At 57.2% G+C, this 15743-nt stretch overlaps 5 protein-coding genes across 5 annotated transcripts; 2 read left to right on the top strand and 3 right to left on the bottom strand.

Moving 5' to 3' along the window:
• The first annotated feature begins 42 nt into the window (after positions 1-42).
• Positions 43-4445, top strand: J3D65DRAFT_608337 (uncharacterized protein). The gene is made up of 5 exons (XM_066798566.1): positions 43-408; positions 477-596; positions 646-3725; positions 3776-4074; positions 4133-4445. Exons 1-5 carry the CDS (start codon positions 200-202, stop codon positions 4181-4183), a joined length of 3759 nt encoding a protein of 1252 aa, XP_066659287.1. The 5' UTR covers positions 43-199; the 3' UTR covers positions 4184-4445.
• On the bottom strand, positions 4267-5147 carry J3D65DRAFT_608339 (mitochondrial 54S ribosomal protein uL30m). The gene is made up of 2 exons (XM_066798567.1): positions 5073-5147; positions 4267-5010 (listed from the first exon to the last, which is right to left on the bottom strand). Exon 2 carries the CDS (start codon positions 4944-4946, stop codon positions 4641-4643), a length of 306 nt encoding a protein of 101 aa, XP_066659288.1. The 5' UTR covers positions 4947-5010; positions 5073-5147; the 3' UTR covers positions 4267-4640.
• Positions 5148-5303: 156 nt separating this feature from the next.
• J3D65DRAFT_608341 (exocyst complex component Sec6-domain-containing protein) lies at positions 5304-8144 on the top strand. The gene has a single exon (XM_066798568.1). The coding sequence runs from the start codon at positions 5461-5463 to the stop codon at positions 7750-7752; it is 2292 nt and encodes a 763-aa protein (XP_066659289.1). The 5' UTR covers positions 5304-5460; the 3' UTR covers positions 7753-8144.
• A 539-nt stretch (positions 8145-8683) lies between these two features.
• Positions 8684-12571, bottom strand: J3D65DRAFT_545803 (dynactin-like protein; the record flags this gene model as incomplete). Its single annotated transcript, XM_066796786.1, has 3 exons — positions 8684-10193; positions 10240-12037; positions 12061-12571. 3 exons carry the CDS (start codon positions 12569-12571, stop codon positions 8684-8686), a joined length of 3819 nt encoding a protein of 1272 aa, XP_066659290.1.
• Positions 12572-12966: 395 nt separating this feature from the next.
• Positions 12967-15610, bottom strand: J3D65DRAFT_608344 (ABC transporter transmembrane region 2-domain-containing protein). The gene is made up of 4 exons (XM_066798569.1): positions 14928-15610; positions 14242-14878; positions 13289-14186; positions 12967-13237 (listed from the first exon to the last, which is right to left on the bottom strand). Exons 1-4 carry the CDS (start codon positions 15441-15443, stop codon positions 13162-13164), a joined length of 2127 nt encoding a protein of 708 aa, XP_066659291.1. The 5' UTR covers positions 15444-15610; the 3' UTR covers positions 12967-13161.
• Between the last annotated feature and the right edge of the window lie 133 nt (positions 15611-15743).

Below are 15743 nucleotides of genomic sequence, written 5' to 3' on the forward strand. Positions count from 1 at the left end.
CGAGGCCACCTTGACGGAGGTAAACTAGCCCTGTACTCTACACATAGGTATTCTTCTCACGCTCCTCGCACGCCCACCGTTCGCTGGTCTTTTGTCAGGAGCTACGCCGGCTCTGCTCCCTTTCTGTGATACCCCGGTCAACTGTTTCCTCCACTTTCCCCACCGCCGTCGGACCAACGCGTCGCATCCACCTACAGCCATGGTCCGCCTGCGGGAAATCCCCAGGACGGCGACTTTCGCCTGGTCCCCAGGCTCCGCGCCGCCATTGATTGCTACCGGAACCAAGGCTGGCGCCGTCGACGCCGACTTCTCCAACGAGACTCAGCTTGAAATCTGGGACCTGGCTCTGGGTTCGCCAGGCCAGTCGGTGGAGCTCAAACCCGCCGGCAGCATAAGCGCAGATTCCAGGTGCGCCAGAAGCATTGGCTCTTTCCCAATCATCCTGGAGGTATTTGATGCTGACTTTGCGTCTCAAGATTCCACGACATTGCCTGGGGCCTTCCCAGCGACGACCGCCCGAGAGGTGTTATAGCTGGAGCTCTGGAAAGTGGAAGCCTGGACCTCTGGGACGCGGACAAGCTCCTCAAAGGGTCGAGGTAAGACAACCTTCCGAAATTATGGTGCGCTGCTCTAACATATATCCAGCGAAGCCTTCCTTTCCCGGACCGAGAAGCACAGCGCTGCTATCAAGGCGCTTCAATTCAACCCCTTCAAACCCGAGCTCCTAGCCACCGCCGGCGCAAAAGGCGAGCTATACATCACCGACCTTAACAACCCGAACCCGTTCCGCCTGGGGAACTCTGTTGCACGCGCCGACGACTTCGAAGCTCTCGACTGGAACAAAAAGGTCCCTTACATTTTGGCCACTGGTAGCAGCGGTGGATTCGTAACGGTCTGGGATTTGAAGACCAAGAAGGAGAACCTCATCCTCAACAATTACCAGAGAAAGGCTGTCAGCGCTGTGGCATGGGATCCCGATGTGCCCACCAAGTTGATGACTGCGGTCCCCAACGACCAAGAGCCTCTGATCTTGATGTGGGACCTGCGCAACTCCAATGCCCCTGAACGTATTCTCAAGGGGCACGACCAAGGCGTGCTCTCTCTGTCGTGGTGTACCTCCGACAGTGATCTGCTTTTGTCGTGCGGCAAGGACAACAGGACAATTTGCTGGAACCCGCATAGTGGTCAACCTCTTGGAGAGTTTCCCGTTGTCACCAACTGGACCTTCCAGACCGAGTTCAATCCCCACAATCCGAACTTGCTTGCGACTGCTTCGTTCGATGGAAAGATTGCTGTGCAAACGCTCCAGAATACAAAGCAGGAAGCGGATGTTGGCACAGAAGCGGCTGCTGCTCTTGACGGAGAGGACTTCTTCGCCAGGGCTCAGACGCAGCCGCAGGTGGCGACCTTTACGCTTCCCCAGGCTCCCAAGTGGCTCCGCAAGCCGGTTGGCGCCTCGTTTGGCTTTGGAGGCAAGTTGGTCAAGCTCAGCACCGACGCGTCGACCAAGAAGTCCAAGATTAGCATTTCGACCTTTGCCGTCGACTCTGCCATTGGACAGGCCACTGAGAAATTCGAACAGGCTTTGAAGAGCGGCGACTTGGCCAGTATCTGCGAGGCCAAGATCTCCGAGGCCAAGACTGAGGAGGAGAAGGCCGATTGGACAGTCATTGAGACGTTGATATCCGGATCTCGAACGAAGCTGGTGGACTATTTGGGCTTTGGTGCCACTTCCGAGGCTGAAAAGGCTGAGGAGTCTCAAGAAGAGGCCAAGACCAATGGAACTTCAGAAAAGGACCCATCCTCCTTTTTCGAGGAGTCTGGAGAAAGTGAAAACTTCTTGGCGGATCTCGCCGCTACCAAGGGTGCGAAGACGAACAACCCTTTCAAGATTTTCACCGGCAACGAGACGGAAGCCGACAAGAATATCACCAAGGCCTTGATGCTTGGTCAGTTCGAGAAGGCCTTGGACATCTGCCTCAAGGAAGACCGCCTGTCCGATGCCTTTATGATTGCCATCTGCGGTGGTCAAAAGTGTATCGACAAGGCTCAATCCGCTTATTTCAAGAAGAAGTCGGACGGACCAAACTACCTGCGTCTGCTTGCGTCCGTGGTTGGAAAGAACCTCTGGGACGTGGTCTACAATGCCGACTTGGAGAACTGGAAAGAGGTCATGGCCACCCTCTGCACCTACGCAGACCACGCTGACTTTCCCGACTTGTGCGAGGCGCTTGGTGACCGTCTGGAGGAAGCCATTCAAGAGTCTGGAAATGCAGGATCTTTGAGGAAAGACGCCTCGTTCTGTTACCTCGCTGGCTCGAAGCTGGAGAAGGTTGTCGGCAACTGGGCTCAGGAGCTTCAGGAGAGCGAGGCTGCCGGAATCGAGCACAATGAAGGCGATACCAGCTTCTCTATCCATGCCAGGTCTCTTCAGAACTTTATCGAGAAGGTCACCATTTTCCGCGAAGTCACCAAGTTCCAGGATTCGGATCGCCAGAAGGCCTCGGATTGGAAGCTCGCCCCGCTGTACGCGAAGTACGCAGAATATGCGGACTTGCTTGCCTCTCATGGCCAGCTTCAAGAGGCTGAGAAGTATCTTGACTTCCTGCCTGACAAGTACAACGAAGCCGAGCTCGCGCGCAACAGGGTCAGGATGGCCACGAGAAAGGCTGCTGCTCAACCCACTCACCAAAGGACCGCCACGGCGACAAGTGTCGGCCAGAGGCCTCAGCGTGTTGTTCCCACATACCAACCTGTTGGCGCAAGCCCGGCAGCTTCCGCGCCTGCCCCTGCTCCTATCACCAACCCTTACGCTCCCACGGGCCAACCGATCCAGCCTGCGCAACCGTACGGGGCTTCCAACGCTGCTCGTGGCTACACTCCCGTAGGCTATCAGCCGCCGCAGGCCAATATTCCCAAGCCTAACCCTTATGGGTACGGTGGATTCCAGCCTGCACAACAGCAGCAGCAGCAGCCTCTCCCGCCCCCTCCTCGAGCATCAACTTCGTCTCCAGCCGGTCCTCCGCCATCCCAGGCCGCCAACGTCTCTGCCTGGAATGACCTTCCTGAGGGCTTTGGAACGAAACAGCCTTCCCGTCGGGGCACCCCAGGCGGCAACGGTGGTGCCATTACGTCCCCGTTCCCCAACGCAGCACCGAATGTTATTTCACATCCGCCAACCGGCGGATCTCCTTACATGCCTCAGGGTCGGCCAACGCCTCCCCCGCCGCCCAAGGGGCCTCCTCAAGGACCTCCTGTCACTTCTCCGGGCCAGGTCGGCTCCCCGATCAACCAGTTGGATCCCACCAGAAGGCCCCCTTCAGCAGCCGCGGCTGCATACGCGCCGCCACAACAGCCCCAGCAGTACCCTGCGCAAGCAACTATCCCACGCGGCCCTTCGCCATATAACCCTCCGCCACCCTCGGCTGCTCCGACCAACCGTTACGCGCCGTCTCCTAATGCACAGCCTGCACCTCAGATGGCTCCGCCGCAGCGACAGGTTGCGCCAAACCCGTATGCGCCACAGCAGCAGTTCGCCCAGGCGCCTCCTTCTCAAAGCCCCATGGCGCCGCCTCAGGGCCCGCCACGGATGGGTCCCCCGAGTGGTCCTCCGGCGGGCCCCCCGAGGGCAGGCCCGCCCCCTGCTGCAGGCATTGAGAGGCCTGGGACCGGTCAGTCGAATAGTTCGGCTGCGGCACCACCGCCACCACCAAAGCCCAAGTACCGTGAGTCTAGCGTAGTTCCCCGTTGGAACTTTGGCTAATCAACTTCACAGCCCCTGGTGACCGTTCTCACATCTCCGAAGCTGCGAAGCCAGTCTTTGAGATTTTGGCCGCAGACATGGCACGCGTCAAGGCGCGGGCTCCGACAAACTTTATGCCCCAGGTCGTCGACACTGAGAAGCGCCTGAACATCTTGTTTGATCACCTCAACAACGAAGATTTGCTCAAGCCGGACACGGTCCAGGAGATGGTCGAGCTGAGCAGGCAAATCGAAGGCAGGCGGTACGAGGAAGCGCAGGCGCTGTTCACGGAGCTGATGAAGAACAAGAACGACGAAGGTAGTAACTGGATGGTAAGTTAATGCTCGGGCAACTCTTGGTCTTATCGAGTCTGGACTAATCAGTTTACAGGTCGGCGTTAAGCGTCTCATCTCGATGAGTAAAGCTACTCCTACTGCTTGAAGGAGTAGTGGGCATTTTGATGATGTCGACAGGCATGATGTTACGGCACAACGGCCTAGAGGATGATTGATGGGCTTTTGAGGGTTTCATTGTAGCATTAAAAGTCTCAGTATGCATGGTCGACCAAGTTTTTTCTATCCTTGTTTTCTCTTTGCTCCCTTTACAAGAAGGCGCGGAAGCGACATAGCACTCTAGCATGGCGCTGTCGTTTGGTGTATGTAATAGACCACGAGCCGCTCGCTCAGTCATTTTGCATCTCTGACCGTCTTCCCTCGAACCATGAACGCCTGAAATGCACGCCTGCGCCTCGTGTCGGGCATCGCCAATCCATCCGCTTTTTGCGTCGGCAACCGGATAAGTTTCAAGTGACATTGCATCCAGAACGAGACGCATTTTTGGGGAAAGCCTGTTGCTTGTGTGTACCTCTGACAGGTACATGTAGGTAGCATGAGCGCAATCACGACGACGTTTCCGACGTCGTTTCCAATGTCGTTTCCGACGACCTTTCCGACGCCCTTTTCTCGACAAAGTACCCAGGATCCGGTCTCCTCAGCTCCCTCTGCTCCGCCTTGGACAGCGGCTTTTCGACCTCGTGCACGTCGACGAGTTCCTTGACGCGCATAATCATACCGGCCACTGACTGCGTGACCGGGTGGTAGACGGTCGACATGCGCTTGCGCAGGCCGAGCGCGGCGAGCGTGCCTTGTGTCTTTTTCGGCAGTGCGATGGCGGAGCGGAGGAGCGTTATCCGGAAGTAGGCCATGGTGGTGGTTGTGGTGGTGGTTGTGCGGGAGTGCGGAGCGGGTTGAGAGGACTGGACGGAGGGACTGGTCGAGAGAGGATTGAGTCAACTTGGAGACTGAGGTAGCGAAAGTGGAGGATGGCTTACCGGTGCGATTGGCACCAGGGATTGAGCAGGGCGCAGTGGAGCGGAGGACGGTATCGTGGAATATGTTGTTGCGCGGGAATGTCTGGAGAAAGCCGCAGTCGTGCCAAGAGCCGCGGCCATCATCAGGGCCCAGGCACGAGGCAGGGAGTCGCTGAATAAGTCATGGCCGCATTCAGTCAGTCAACACTGCTGACGACCGGCAACGCGGACACCTGCCCTCTCAACAGGACACCGAGACGTCCGCTCCCGCATACGGAGCTGTCCCAAGACACAAACTACCTCACAACTAATACCCCGCCGGCTGCCCCGACTCTCTGGACCTCCCTAAACCCATCGCCCTGAAAGGCCAAATGCTCCATCGTCACATCCAACGCCCCCGGAGACCAGCATGAACGATGCGGATTCCCCCAGCCTCCAGAAGCTGGCCGAGCTGCTGCGGCACCCCGAAGACCTGGACAAGATAGCCTCGCTCAAGGCCGAATTCACGCGCAAAAAGGCCGCCGTGGACGCGCAGCTGCGCCATGGACTCAAAGAGCAGCTGGAGATCACGCAGTCGGGCATGAACAGCATCGGCGAGGGCCAGCGCACCGTCAACCTCATCAAGGACGAGATGATGACGATAGACAAGCTGTGCGCCGAGGCGCAGCAGATGATCCGCGACTTCCCGCACATCAACCTGGTCGCGCAGACGCACCGCAACTTCGAGGCCGTCCAGAAGATGAAGCAGGACATTGACCTGTTTGAGCGCGAGATGGCGCAGACGGAGCGCCTGCTGGACGACGACGAGCAGGACTTGGAGAACCAGCCGAACCTGCTGCAGATACACTTTGGCTTGAATCGTTTGCGCAACATTAGGGATGCCGCCATGGATCAGATCAAGAGCAGTGAAGACGACAGCCTCAGCCTGGAGCTCGTCAACAATTTGCGCTTGGACAGTGGAGGCACGCTGCAAGACTACTTTGACCGGCTGGACAGGGTCGTCGAGACGTTTGACGAGCACGTTGGTCTGGCTTGCATGAATCTCATTCCCCTGGTGCAGACTGGCAACAATGGCATGGTCGTCAGATTGGCATTGGTCATTGAAGAGGAGGAGAAGATCGACAAGAAGGTTCAGGCTCTGCAGGATGCCCAGAGGGATTACAAGGACCTGGCTGCCAGGTTCAAGTCTATTGCTACCGGCCCCAAGGAGCTCCGCGGGTACAAGGAGAAGTTTCTCAAGGCCATTGAGCTGTCGGCTGGAGAAAAGATTGAAGATACCAAAGAAGCCTTCCTCGAGGATCCAGACAAGCTGGAGAAGAGTCTCCGGTGGTTCTTTAATGATCTCAATACGGTCAAGCTCGGCATGGTCAACTTGATGCCTCGGAAGTGGAAGGTCTTCAAGACTTACTACATGATTTACCACAAGATGATGCATGATTGGCTAGTCTCGCACATTGACGACCCTGAGCTCAAGCCCGTTAACATGCTCGCAATAATTCACTGGGAAGAAAAGTACTACAGAAAGATGGGGAAGCTGGGCGTGCCGGAAGACGACCTCACGCCGCATCTCATCGACAACCGGGCGTCCGAGCTCGTCCGCGAGTACAGACAACTCATCATCAAGGCTGTCGAAGAGTGGATGTCTCGCATGTCTGCGACAGACAAGCAAACCTTCATCGCCCGGGCTGAAAACAGCCTGGACACCGATGTCAATGGATACTTCCGCACAAAAACCCTCGGAGACATGTGGTCCATGTTGCGCGAGCAACTCGCAGTGGCTGGCAGCAGCGACCGCACCGACGTGGCGGAGGGCGTCATCGACGCAATGTTCAAAGCCCTCATGTCTCGCCAGCGCCTGTGGGAGGAGCTGGTGGACATTGAACTCGACAAGTACACGCAGGGCGCGGGGGATCCCGACGGGCTACAGCCGTTACAAGACTGGCTGGTGGCCATCGCCAACGACCAAATCGCGTGCATCGACGACGGCGACGACGAGGCGCAGACGGGCGGATCGTACCTCTCGCGCTTCAGCCGCGAGCTGGTGCCGCTGACGTCGCCGCAGTACTCGGCGACGGCGCAGTCGCAAATCGACGTGCTGCGCGACGGCTACGTCGACCTCTCGACGCACTGCCTGACCGTCTTCGTGCGGCTCATCTTCGACGTCGACTTCCGGCCCATCCTCGCCGAGTTCTTCACGCCGGCATGGTACGCGCAGAAGCGCGTCGGGCAGATCGTGTCGACGTTCCAAGACTACCTCAACGACTACGACCCGGTGCTGCACCCATCGCTGCGCGACGTGCTGATCGAAGAGCTCGCCGACGAGCTGCTCGTGCGCTACCTCTCATCCGTGCACAACAAGGGCGCCAAGTTCAAGCGCACCGAGCCCTTCGTCGACAAGATCCGCGACGACGTGCTCGCCGTCTTCGACTTCTTCGGCCAGTTCCCCGCCGGCCCGGACATCAAGCAGAAGTGGCGTGTCGTCGAGCGCTTCGTGCAGCTGCTCGAGGCCGACAAGCACGTCCTGCCGTCCGTCTTCGAGAGCTTCAAGGTCGAGTACTGGGACCTCAATGTCGGCTGGGTCGAGAGCGTGCTCAGGGTCAGAGATGACTCGGATCGCAGTCTGATTAAGGAGGTCAAGGCCAAGGCCGCGACGGTGCAGGTTGAGAGGGGCTTGGAGACTATCATGAGTAAGGTTAAGTAGGGAGGTGCGCGGTGGTCTTGATCTAGTGGTTCTTTTCGTTTCCCCTTCCTCGTTTCTCTTCTTCACATCTCCCCATACACTTTCAGAGACAAGCGGGCGGGCAAGCAAGGCAGGCAGGCAGGTTCATTCTGGTAGGCGGGCATGGCGAGATGGCGTTCTTCTCTTCCGTTCACTTATGGCACGCATTGGGAATCTAATATATACATATTCATGACGTCAGATGAGGCAGTCGTCCTCGTCTCCTCTCCTCTTCTCTTCCCTTCTTCTCTACTCCTGCAGGAGGGCTCTTATCGTGGAACGCATCTGTCACAGTAACAGCAGCAACAGGGACACTTGCACAAGGCCGGTCGGCTGTAAAGTACGGTCGCTGGCTGTTGAGCACGTTCAGCTCGACTTGACTCCTAAGGTGCTTTGCAACCGCCAACGTAAGCATTGATCGTCTCATGCACCGAACGAGTGAACGAATCATGTCACCACACGTGCGCGTTTGCTTCTGCTTCGTCTCATCGTCGCATCCTCCTCCTAACAATCAATTGCGGATCTTCATGGCTGGCATTTACAATCGTGACTAGAGTAGGTAGGTAGATGGGTAGGTCGAGAAGTATGTATGTACGAAAGAATAGGTAAGGAGGTGAAGGGGAAGGGGAAAGGGGGTATCGAACGACGCATGGAACCAGAATGCAGACCAAACCAGTCCAGACCGATCGTTCCCAGAGCGCCATTCCCGCCATTTCAATCCATGCCTACACCGGCTCGCCCGCCCGCCTGACAGAAAGACGGATGAGATGGATGGAAGGAAAGAAGCGAGCAGGAAGCCAAAAGACAGCCCACCCCAAGGACGCCTCTCCTTCATACAACGGAGCGGCGTACGTCGTGCGTCGCGCAACAAGGCAGAAAAGTTATAGTGTGATATATGCGGGAAGGGCACGGGTTACGACACGATGCCGACGGCGCTGTGAGCCGACGTTGCGACGCTGAACCCCAAGCCGCCGCTCCACGGGCTCATTGTGTCGTCGATGTCGACGTCGCCTCGCCACAGCGCGTCCCACGCATCGGCCTTGCGCAGCTCCTGCTCGCTGAGCTGCCACTGCGGCGTGGCCTTCATGGGCCGCCAGGCGAGGCGCGTGCGCGGGCCGTCTTCGACGTCGTCGGCGACGGCCTTGAGGTCGATGGGCCGCGCGACGCTCGGCAGGTTGGTGAGTTCCTGCAGCGCGAGGCGGTGCTTGGGCACGGCGGCTTCGCGCGACGACAGAGCGCCCGGCTTGCGGCCGCCGGGCACGACGGGCAGGCTGAGCCACGAGTCGCGCGACGCCGCGGCCTTTGCGGTGCCCTGCTCGCGGCGGTTGGTGCTGCGCAGGTAGCGGTTGGCCGCCTCGAGGTACTCGATGTCCCTGCGCAGGGCGTCGATTTCGCGCTTGGTGGCGACCGTCTTCTCGCCGCCGCGCTGCTGCGCGCCCAGCTCGCCGCCCATGGCGGCTTCGAGCGCCTTTGCTTTCTCCGCCTCGCCCTTCCACTTTTCCTTTTCCGTCTCCATGGCCGCGAGCGCGTCGATGTGTTGCTGGTGCTGCTCGACCAGCTCGCGCTCCTTGGCGCGCAGCTCGTCGATCTTGCGCTCCAGCTCCGTGATGCGCTGCGCCTTTTTGGACGCGTCACGCGTCCGGCTCTCGAGCAGCTCGATCTTGACCGTGGCTTCTTCGTGGCGCTGCTCTTGGAGCTTGATCTGCATGGTCCGGCCGTGGACTTCTTCCTTGAGGCGCCGAATCTCCTCTTCGGCGTCGATGGACACAATCTTGCTGTCCTGTAGTTCCTTGGACCGGAGAACCCAGGGCGCCGGTGTCTTTTCGAATTCTACAACCATCTCCAGATCCGACGTCATGTTGCTGAGTTCAGTAATGACGTCGACTAATTGGCGGAGCTTGGCGGCAAAGGTTGTGTACAGATCTGATTCTGACACAGACCACACAGATTCAGACGTCTTGAACATGACATTGCGAACTTCGCTGGTAGAGAAGGGTGTGTTGCGGCCCTCCTCGTGCAGCAGGCGGAAGATGTTTTCTCCAAGTGCCCGCGTGTACATGGCAAGCTCTTCAGCAGTGTCCTGGCACTCGCAGAACTGAGGCGACGTGTCACCAGATATGGTCATGGACCTTGTCTTATGCTCTTGAAGCGCCCTGAGCGTCTTTCCAACAATGACCTTTGTGCTGCGTGTTTGCGCAATGATGGCCTCTGTCTTTTCGACGAAGCGCTGAATGCCGTCGTATGCGTTCTCTTCGGTTTCGTGGACCTTGGATTGGACCTCCATCTTGACGAGAGCCAGTGCTGACGCGGTCGTCTCGAGGTGGCTTTGCATGAGTAGAGTGCGCATGAGAACGTCGTCAGCGTAAGCGACGAGACTGTCGCCCAGGTGTCTCTCGGCCAAATGACCCATGACAGCGATTGACCTGAAATGTGTTAGCGAGCTCTTTACGAAGAGAGGGGAAGACTAACCGATGCAATTCCTCCGCAACGAGTTTCTCCTTCAGCTCATCGTTCTTCAGAGCCTCAATGTAGCCATTAAGTGCACGCTCGACGGGCTCGAGCTCGTAGAGAGCGCCCTCGAACCTGGCAAATTTATCCAGCGAGCACGTCGAAATGGCCGTGACGAATCTATCGCACATGGCTGAAACCCACGTGAGCTTGTCAAGGACATCGCAAGCCTCGAAAATGTCCTCGTCGGCGACGGGCGCATCGCCCGACACCTTGTCCTTGACAAAGTTGTGAATGAGTGAAGCCTTAAAGCCGATCCTCTTGAAGCGCAGCAGGGCGAGCACCGATTCTCTCTCCGAGTGGAAGGCTTCAGGGAGGAATAGCTGCACAATGGCAAGATGCTCGGCAGCCTCCTGGGCCTCCAGCTTCCGAAGCTCCATATCGATGGTCTTGACCTTTGTGCTAGAAGCCGACTGCTGCAGCTGCCTGTTGAGATCCATCATGGCTCTGGAGCGGCTGTTCAGCTCCTGGGCTTCGGTCTCGCTGATTTCCCTCGACGCCCGCATGTCTTCCATGTCTGACTGCAGGTTGGTGACCAGCTCGCGGAATCTCATGATGGTGTACTCCTGGTCTGCGACCGTCTCGTCTTGCTGCAGAGCGCGGCGGCCAAAGTCTGTAATGACAGCATCCTTGTAGTCGATTTGTTCGAGGAGCTGCTTCTCGTTTTCGACGTGGTTAATCTCAAGCTCGTCGTTGAGTTCCTTGAGCGTCTCGAGCTCTTCGATGGTGGCTTTCAAGTTCTCAATGTACTCGCTCTGCGAGAGGTTCTTCTCGGTGAGCTCCTCAATCATCTCCTCGGCACCGAGAGCGGCCTCGAGTTGTTGACGAAGTTCTTCTCTGTCAGCTTCAGCATCCGCGAGCGCGGCCTTGGTTTCGTCGTAGAGCTCCTTGACACCAGACAGCTCTTGGACGTCTTCTTCCAAGCCCTGGATCTGGCTTCTGAGTTCAGACTCAGACTGCTGAGTAATGTCCCTCAGACGGATGAGGGCTTCGCGCAGCCTCTCATTCTCCCGCTCCATCTGAATCCATCCCTGGCTTGTCCGCTCTTCAGGACTCATGTCCTTGCTGAGCTCATCGTTCTCGCCCTTAAGGATTTCATTCTCCAGTTCGATTTCTTCGAGCTTCTCTTTGACGGCGTCGAGCTCTGCCTTGTACGCCTCGGTCTGCTCCTCTGCCATCTCCCGGTCCAGCGTCGCCATTTCCATGATCGACTCGTGCTCCGCTTGAAGAGTTTCCACCTGCTCCAGCCTGCCTTCGGCATCCTTCAGGTGTTTCTTCAGCTCTGCGTTCTCATGGGAAAGCGGTTGGATCTTGTTCTGCAGTTTTTGTATGATTTGCTCGAACCTGTCTTTTTCTTCTTGAACGCGCTCCAAGGTCACAATCCTTTCCCGGTCCTCGTTTCTTTTGGACTCGAGGAAGGCAACCTTCGTGGTGAGCTCCTGAATTTGTTGTTTATCTTGCGAACTGCTGGTGCTCCGTTGAGCAGCTTGCGTACTCGTTGGAGTCGAACTTCCGGTATCAGATGGGGTTCGCTTCGCCGCACTAAGAGATTGACGAGCGGTCGGCTTGGGAGTGTCTGTACTCGACGTCCTTGCTGAACCCGAGCGAGCTGGACCGCCCAGAGAGGGTCTGGGCGTGTGCTTAGGTGCGGCCGGCGTCGCAGTCTTACCAGCAGAAGACGCAACATTGGACACCCTTCTGCTCGCCGCAGTAGCGCCACCTATGCTAGGGCGCGCGCGCTGAGATATTGAGCCAGCAGCTGGTCGCTTTGTAGGAGACTACAACGAATCAGTCTTCGCGCCAGGGCGGCGGGCGTGGACAAGCAGCTCACCCCAATCTTGGTCCCCGCCGAGGCCGCTCCCCTCCCGGTGTCGATGCTGGTGGGCCGACTCCCCAGCCTGGGCCTGTTGGTCGTGGATTCGGTCACCACGCTGCTCGGCCTGCTCTTGCCCTGGTCCACAGAGCCTCCCGGCCGCCTGCTCACAGACTTGGCCGGAGGCCTCCCAGCCGCTGCCGCGGAGGCCGCCGCCGGCTTCGCAGGCGCCTTGGGTTTCGGTTGCTCTAGTACGTGCGAGACGCCCGTCCGGCGCAAGAACATGCCGTGGCCGGGCTCGCAGTCGAAGTATCGTTCGCCTTGGACGGAGCCGTCGTTTTTGCCCGACGCATCGTCGAATTCTACGCCAACCCACTCGTCTGCCGCAAAGTGGGTGCCGCCGATGAAGCGGACCGTCGCGACGCGGCCATTGACGAGCTCGACGACTTGGCCGACCTTAAGATCGACTTGATCGCCCATGGTGGTGGTGGTGGATGCGAGGTTGGCGTGCTATCGCGGCTTGTGTGTTGTCCCTCGCGCGGCGTCCTGTGGCTATGCGCACTTCATGACACGAAGCTTTTAGAGGTTGTAGCGGGCGCGACTACTAGGAGTAATCGTCTGAGAGGTACGGTTCGGTGATGATACGGAGGGCGATTTTCGGAAAGCTGGGGTGGTGGTCGCGGGGAGCTTGGGGTACAAGGTTAGGTGACAGCTGGAGATGACGCGGGCGCTTCCCTTTGTTGGTGGTCGAGTCCGAATTGACGAACACCACCGACGCGCCGTCCCGAGGCGAGCTCTCGGCTAGCCCACCATCCCGTCCCCAAGGGAAACGCGTCGAGGCGCGCACCAAACAACATCACATGATAGCAACTGCTCATAAATGAGGGTTCGTCTTTGATCTATTTCTGTATGCGAGCAAGTAGGAATGACGAAAATTCAAATCGCTCATGGACTGTGGATCCAAGTGTGCTCCTCGTTGACATATTCTATAGGCATGCACCTGACAGGAACGCTACCACAGCATTGAAAGATCGAGGAGGAGCGCTTGCTCATCCAACATGCACTCAACCTTAGGCAGTCAACTCGGCAATCCGCTTCTCAATCTCCGGCACCGCCCTCAGCTGCAGCTCCAGCTCTTCCTTCTCGCTGTATGGCCGTTAGCATCCATCGATTTGAAATTGGGAGTTCGGGACTTACTCCTCCAATTGCAGTCTCCGCTCAGCATCCAGCTTTGTAAAAATGTAATGACCCTGTCCGTCGAACTGCAAAATGTTCGAGTGGTACTTCCACAAACTTCTCCGGTGGCTCACAGTCATCAAGGTGATGCCCAGCCTCTTTGCCTCGTCGTACATGATTCTCTCAATCTCGAGCGTCACACTGCTGGTGCACTCATCTAAGATGGCGTACTTTGGAGCGTGGTAAAACAACCTGGCCATGGCGACGCGCTGCTGCAAACCAATGGAGAGAACGTCGGCCCATTCCTGCTCCGCGTCCCATCCATCAGGCCGGTCGACAATCGACTCAATCTCCACGACCGACAGTATGCGCAGGAGGTCTGCATCCGTGATGCCCTTGTCGCGCATCTGCCTCAAATTATCCGGATAGGTGATTTGTTGCCGCAGCGTTCCTCGTGACAAATAAGGCCTCTGTGGGATATAGAAAATGTCCTCGAACGGTGGTTTTCTAACTGTACCACCATACACCGGCCACAAGCCACCCAAAATCCGGAAGAGGGAAGATTTGCCGCATCCATTGGGTCCAACGATCAAGAGGTGGTCTCCAGGTTTTACGGTGAAGCTGAGGGCGCGCACGAGGATGTCACCATTTGGCGAAACGATCGGCACATCCACAAACTCAATATCCTCTCCTTCGGACACCTTGCCGCGACCTCTCAACACGACTGCGTTCTCCTCTGTATTTGCTGATGACACCAGCTTCTTTTCGAAATGGCCAGCTTGAATCTCGTCCATCACATCGAGGAGGGTAGAAACACGTGAGGTGTACCCTGCCAATTCGGTGATTTCCTTGTAGGAGAACATGACACGTCCAAAAGCATCCGAGGAACTGAGGAGCATGCGCCGGTTGGTGACAAAACCTGAGAGAGTCAGTTAGCCCAGAACCATGGGAGCAGGAAAACATTTGATACTCACTTTCCGTCCGGTCTCCCATGTTGTTGCCAGCGACGCCAGGTATTTTGAAGAACACGGGCACGCTGCAGAGCATCAATCCTAGAGCACCCCAGAAGTACTTGATGACAAAGTCTTCCATGATGGCATGGTAAAATCTTCTTCTCAAAATCCGGTTAACGTGCTTGATCAAGGTAAAGTATCCTTTGTCGAGCGTGTCCTTCTCCGCCTCGTGGCCAGCATATAGCGAGACCTCCTCACTGTAGTCGATGAGCCTGGAATGTTGGAATCGGAATTCGCCTTCCAGGCGCGCCTCGTCTGCCACATATCTGCCGAACGGCGGTGTCAGTGCTCTCATGATGCTTGCCGAAAGCTGCACGATCAAGCTCATCATGAAGAGACCTTCTCCTCCAACGCTGCGAGACAGCGAGTAGTTGTAGATTATCATGTCCAAAACCGGCTTCGCGATGTTAGAATACAACTCGGCAAGACTGTTTGAGAATTTGGCAACGTCGACAGTGATGAGCTGATCGGCGTTCTTTATTCGATCATCGAGGGCGGAGAGGGTGTAGAAGGTCATCTGTGAGAGGTACTTGTTGTGGATGTAATTTGTGAGGCGGGTTCGGTATTGAAGGGAGAGTTTGCATTGGTGATACGAAAGCTATCATCGATCAGCGACAGTAGAGTGAAGCGGAGTATCGTCATCTTACCATTGAGTTCGTAAAGGTTGCGGGAATGGCGACCGTCATCCACCAGACCAGGCCAGTCAAGAAGTCCTTGCCCCTGCCCCGAACAAGGCTGCTCACCAACTTTCCGTCCAGTTCAGCGACGTACAGACTGATCAGCGTCCGCAGGACGAGGAACACGGTGTGGCTGATGAGCAGTCGAAGCTCCTTGCTCCGCCATCCTGGTATGACAATCTTGAGCAGCCGGAAGAGGTTTCTGAAGAATTCGCGATTGAGCTCGACCTTCTTCCTCGCGGTAGCTTCACCTTCAGTCGCTCCAGTGCCGGCTTTGCGGACCTCGGCCTGGCGGGTGGATGCGGCCTTTTGTTCGGAGATGGCGATGCGGATGCGGTTGACGAGGGCCACAAACAGGGTGAGGTAGACGGCGCGGGAGATGCGAGTCCGATGCTTCAGGTACTGCGAAGTAAGCTCGTTCACGAGGGCCTTGGAGCGGTCCAAGGTGGAGCGGTCCAAGGACAGAAGCTTGGACTGAACGGCCATGGCGGGAGTGAGCGCTTATTTGCGCATCTGGAGACGGAGAATCTTCTCTGGAAGAAATGGCATGCTCGCCCGTTGAACGAGTCGGGAGATGCGATGAAGTTGTGGATGCAGTCGCAACGGAACCTGACGAGGAACTGGGTGCTAAGTGGAAGCGCAGGTAGCTCGACAGATGCATGTGATTGTCCACCTCGGTTGCTTCCCCGGATTCTCGGCTGACTCGTCGACCCGCCAGCGGCTGAGTCATGACCACCATGACGTCCGCGTTTGGAGCTCTGACCAAACAAAACATGAACACCATCG

This window comes from Phyllosticta citribraziliensis, assembly GCF_038025025.1.
Source record: "Phyllosticta citribraziliensis strain CPC 17464 chromosome Unknown J3D65scaffold_1, whole genome shotgun sequence".
Lineage (NCBI taxonomy): Eukaryota > Fungi > Ascomycota > Dothideomycetes > Botryosphaeriales > Phyllostictaceae > Phyllosticta > Phyllosticta citribraziliensis.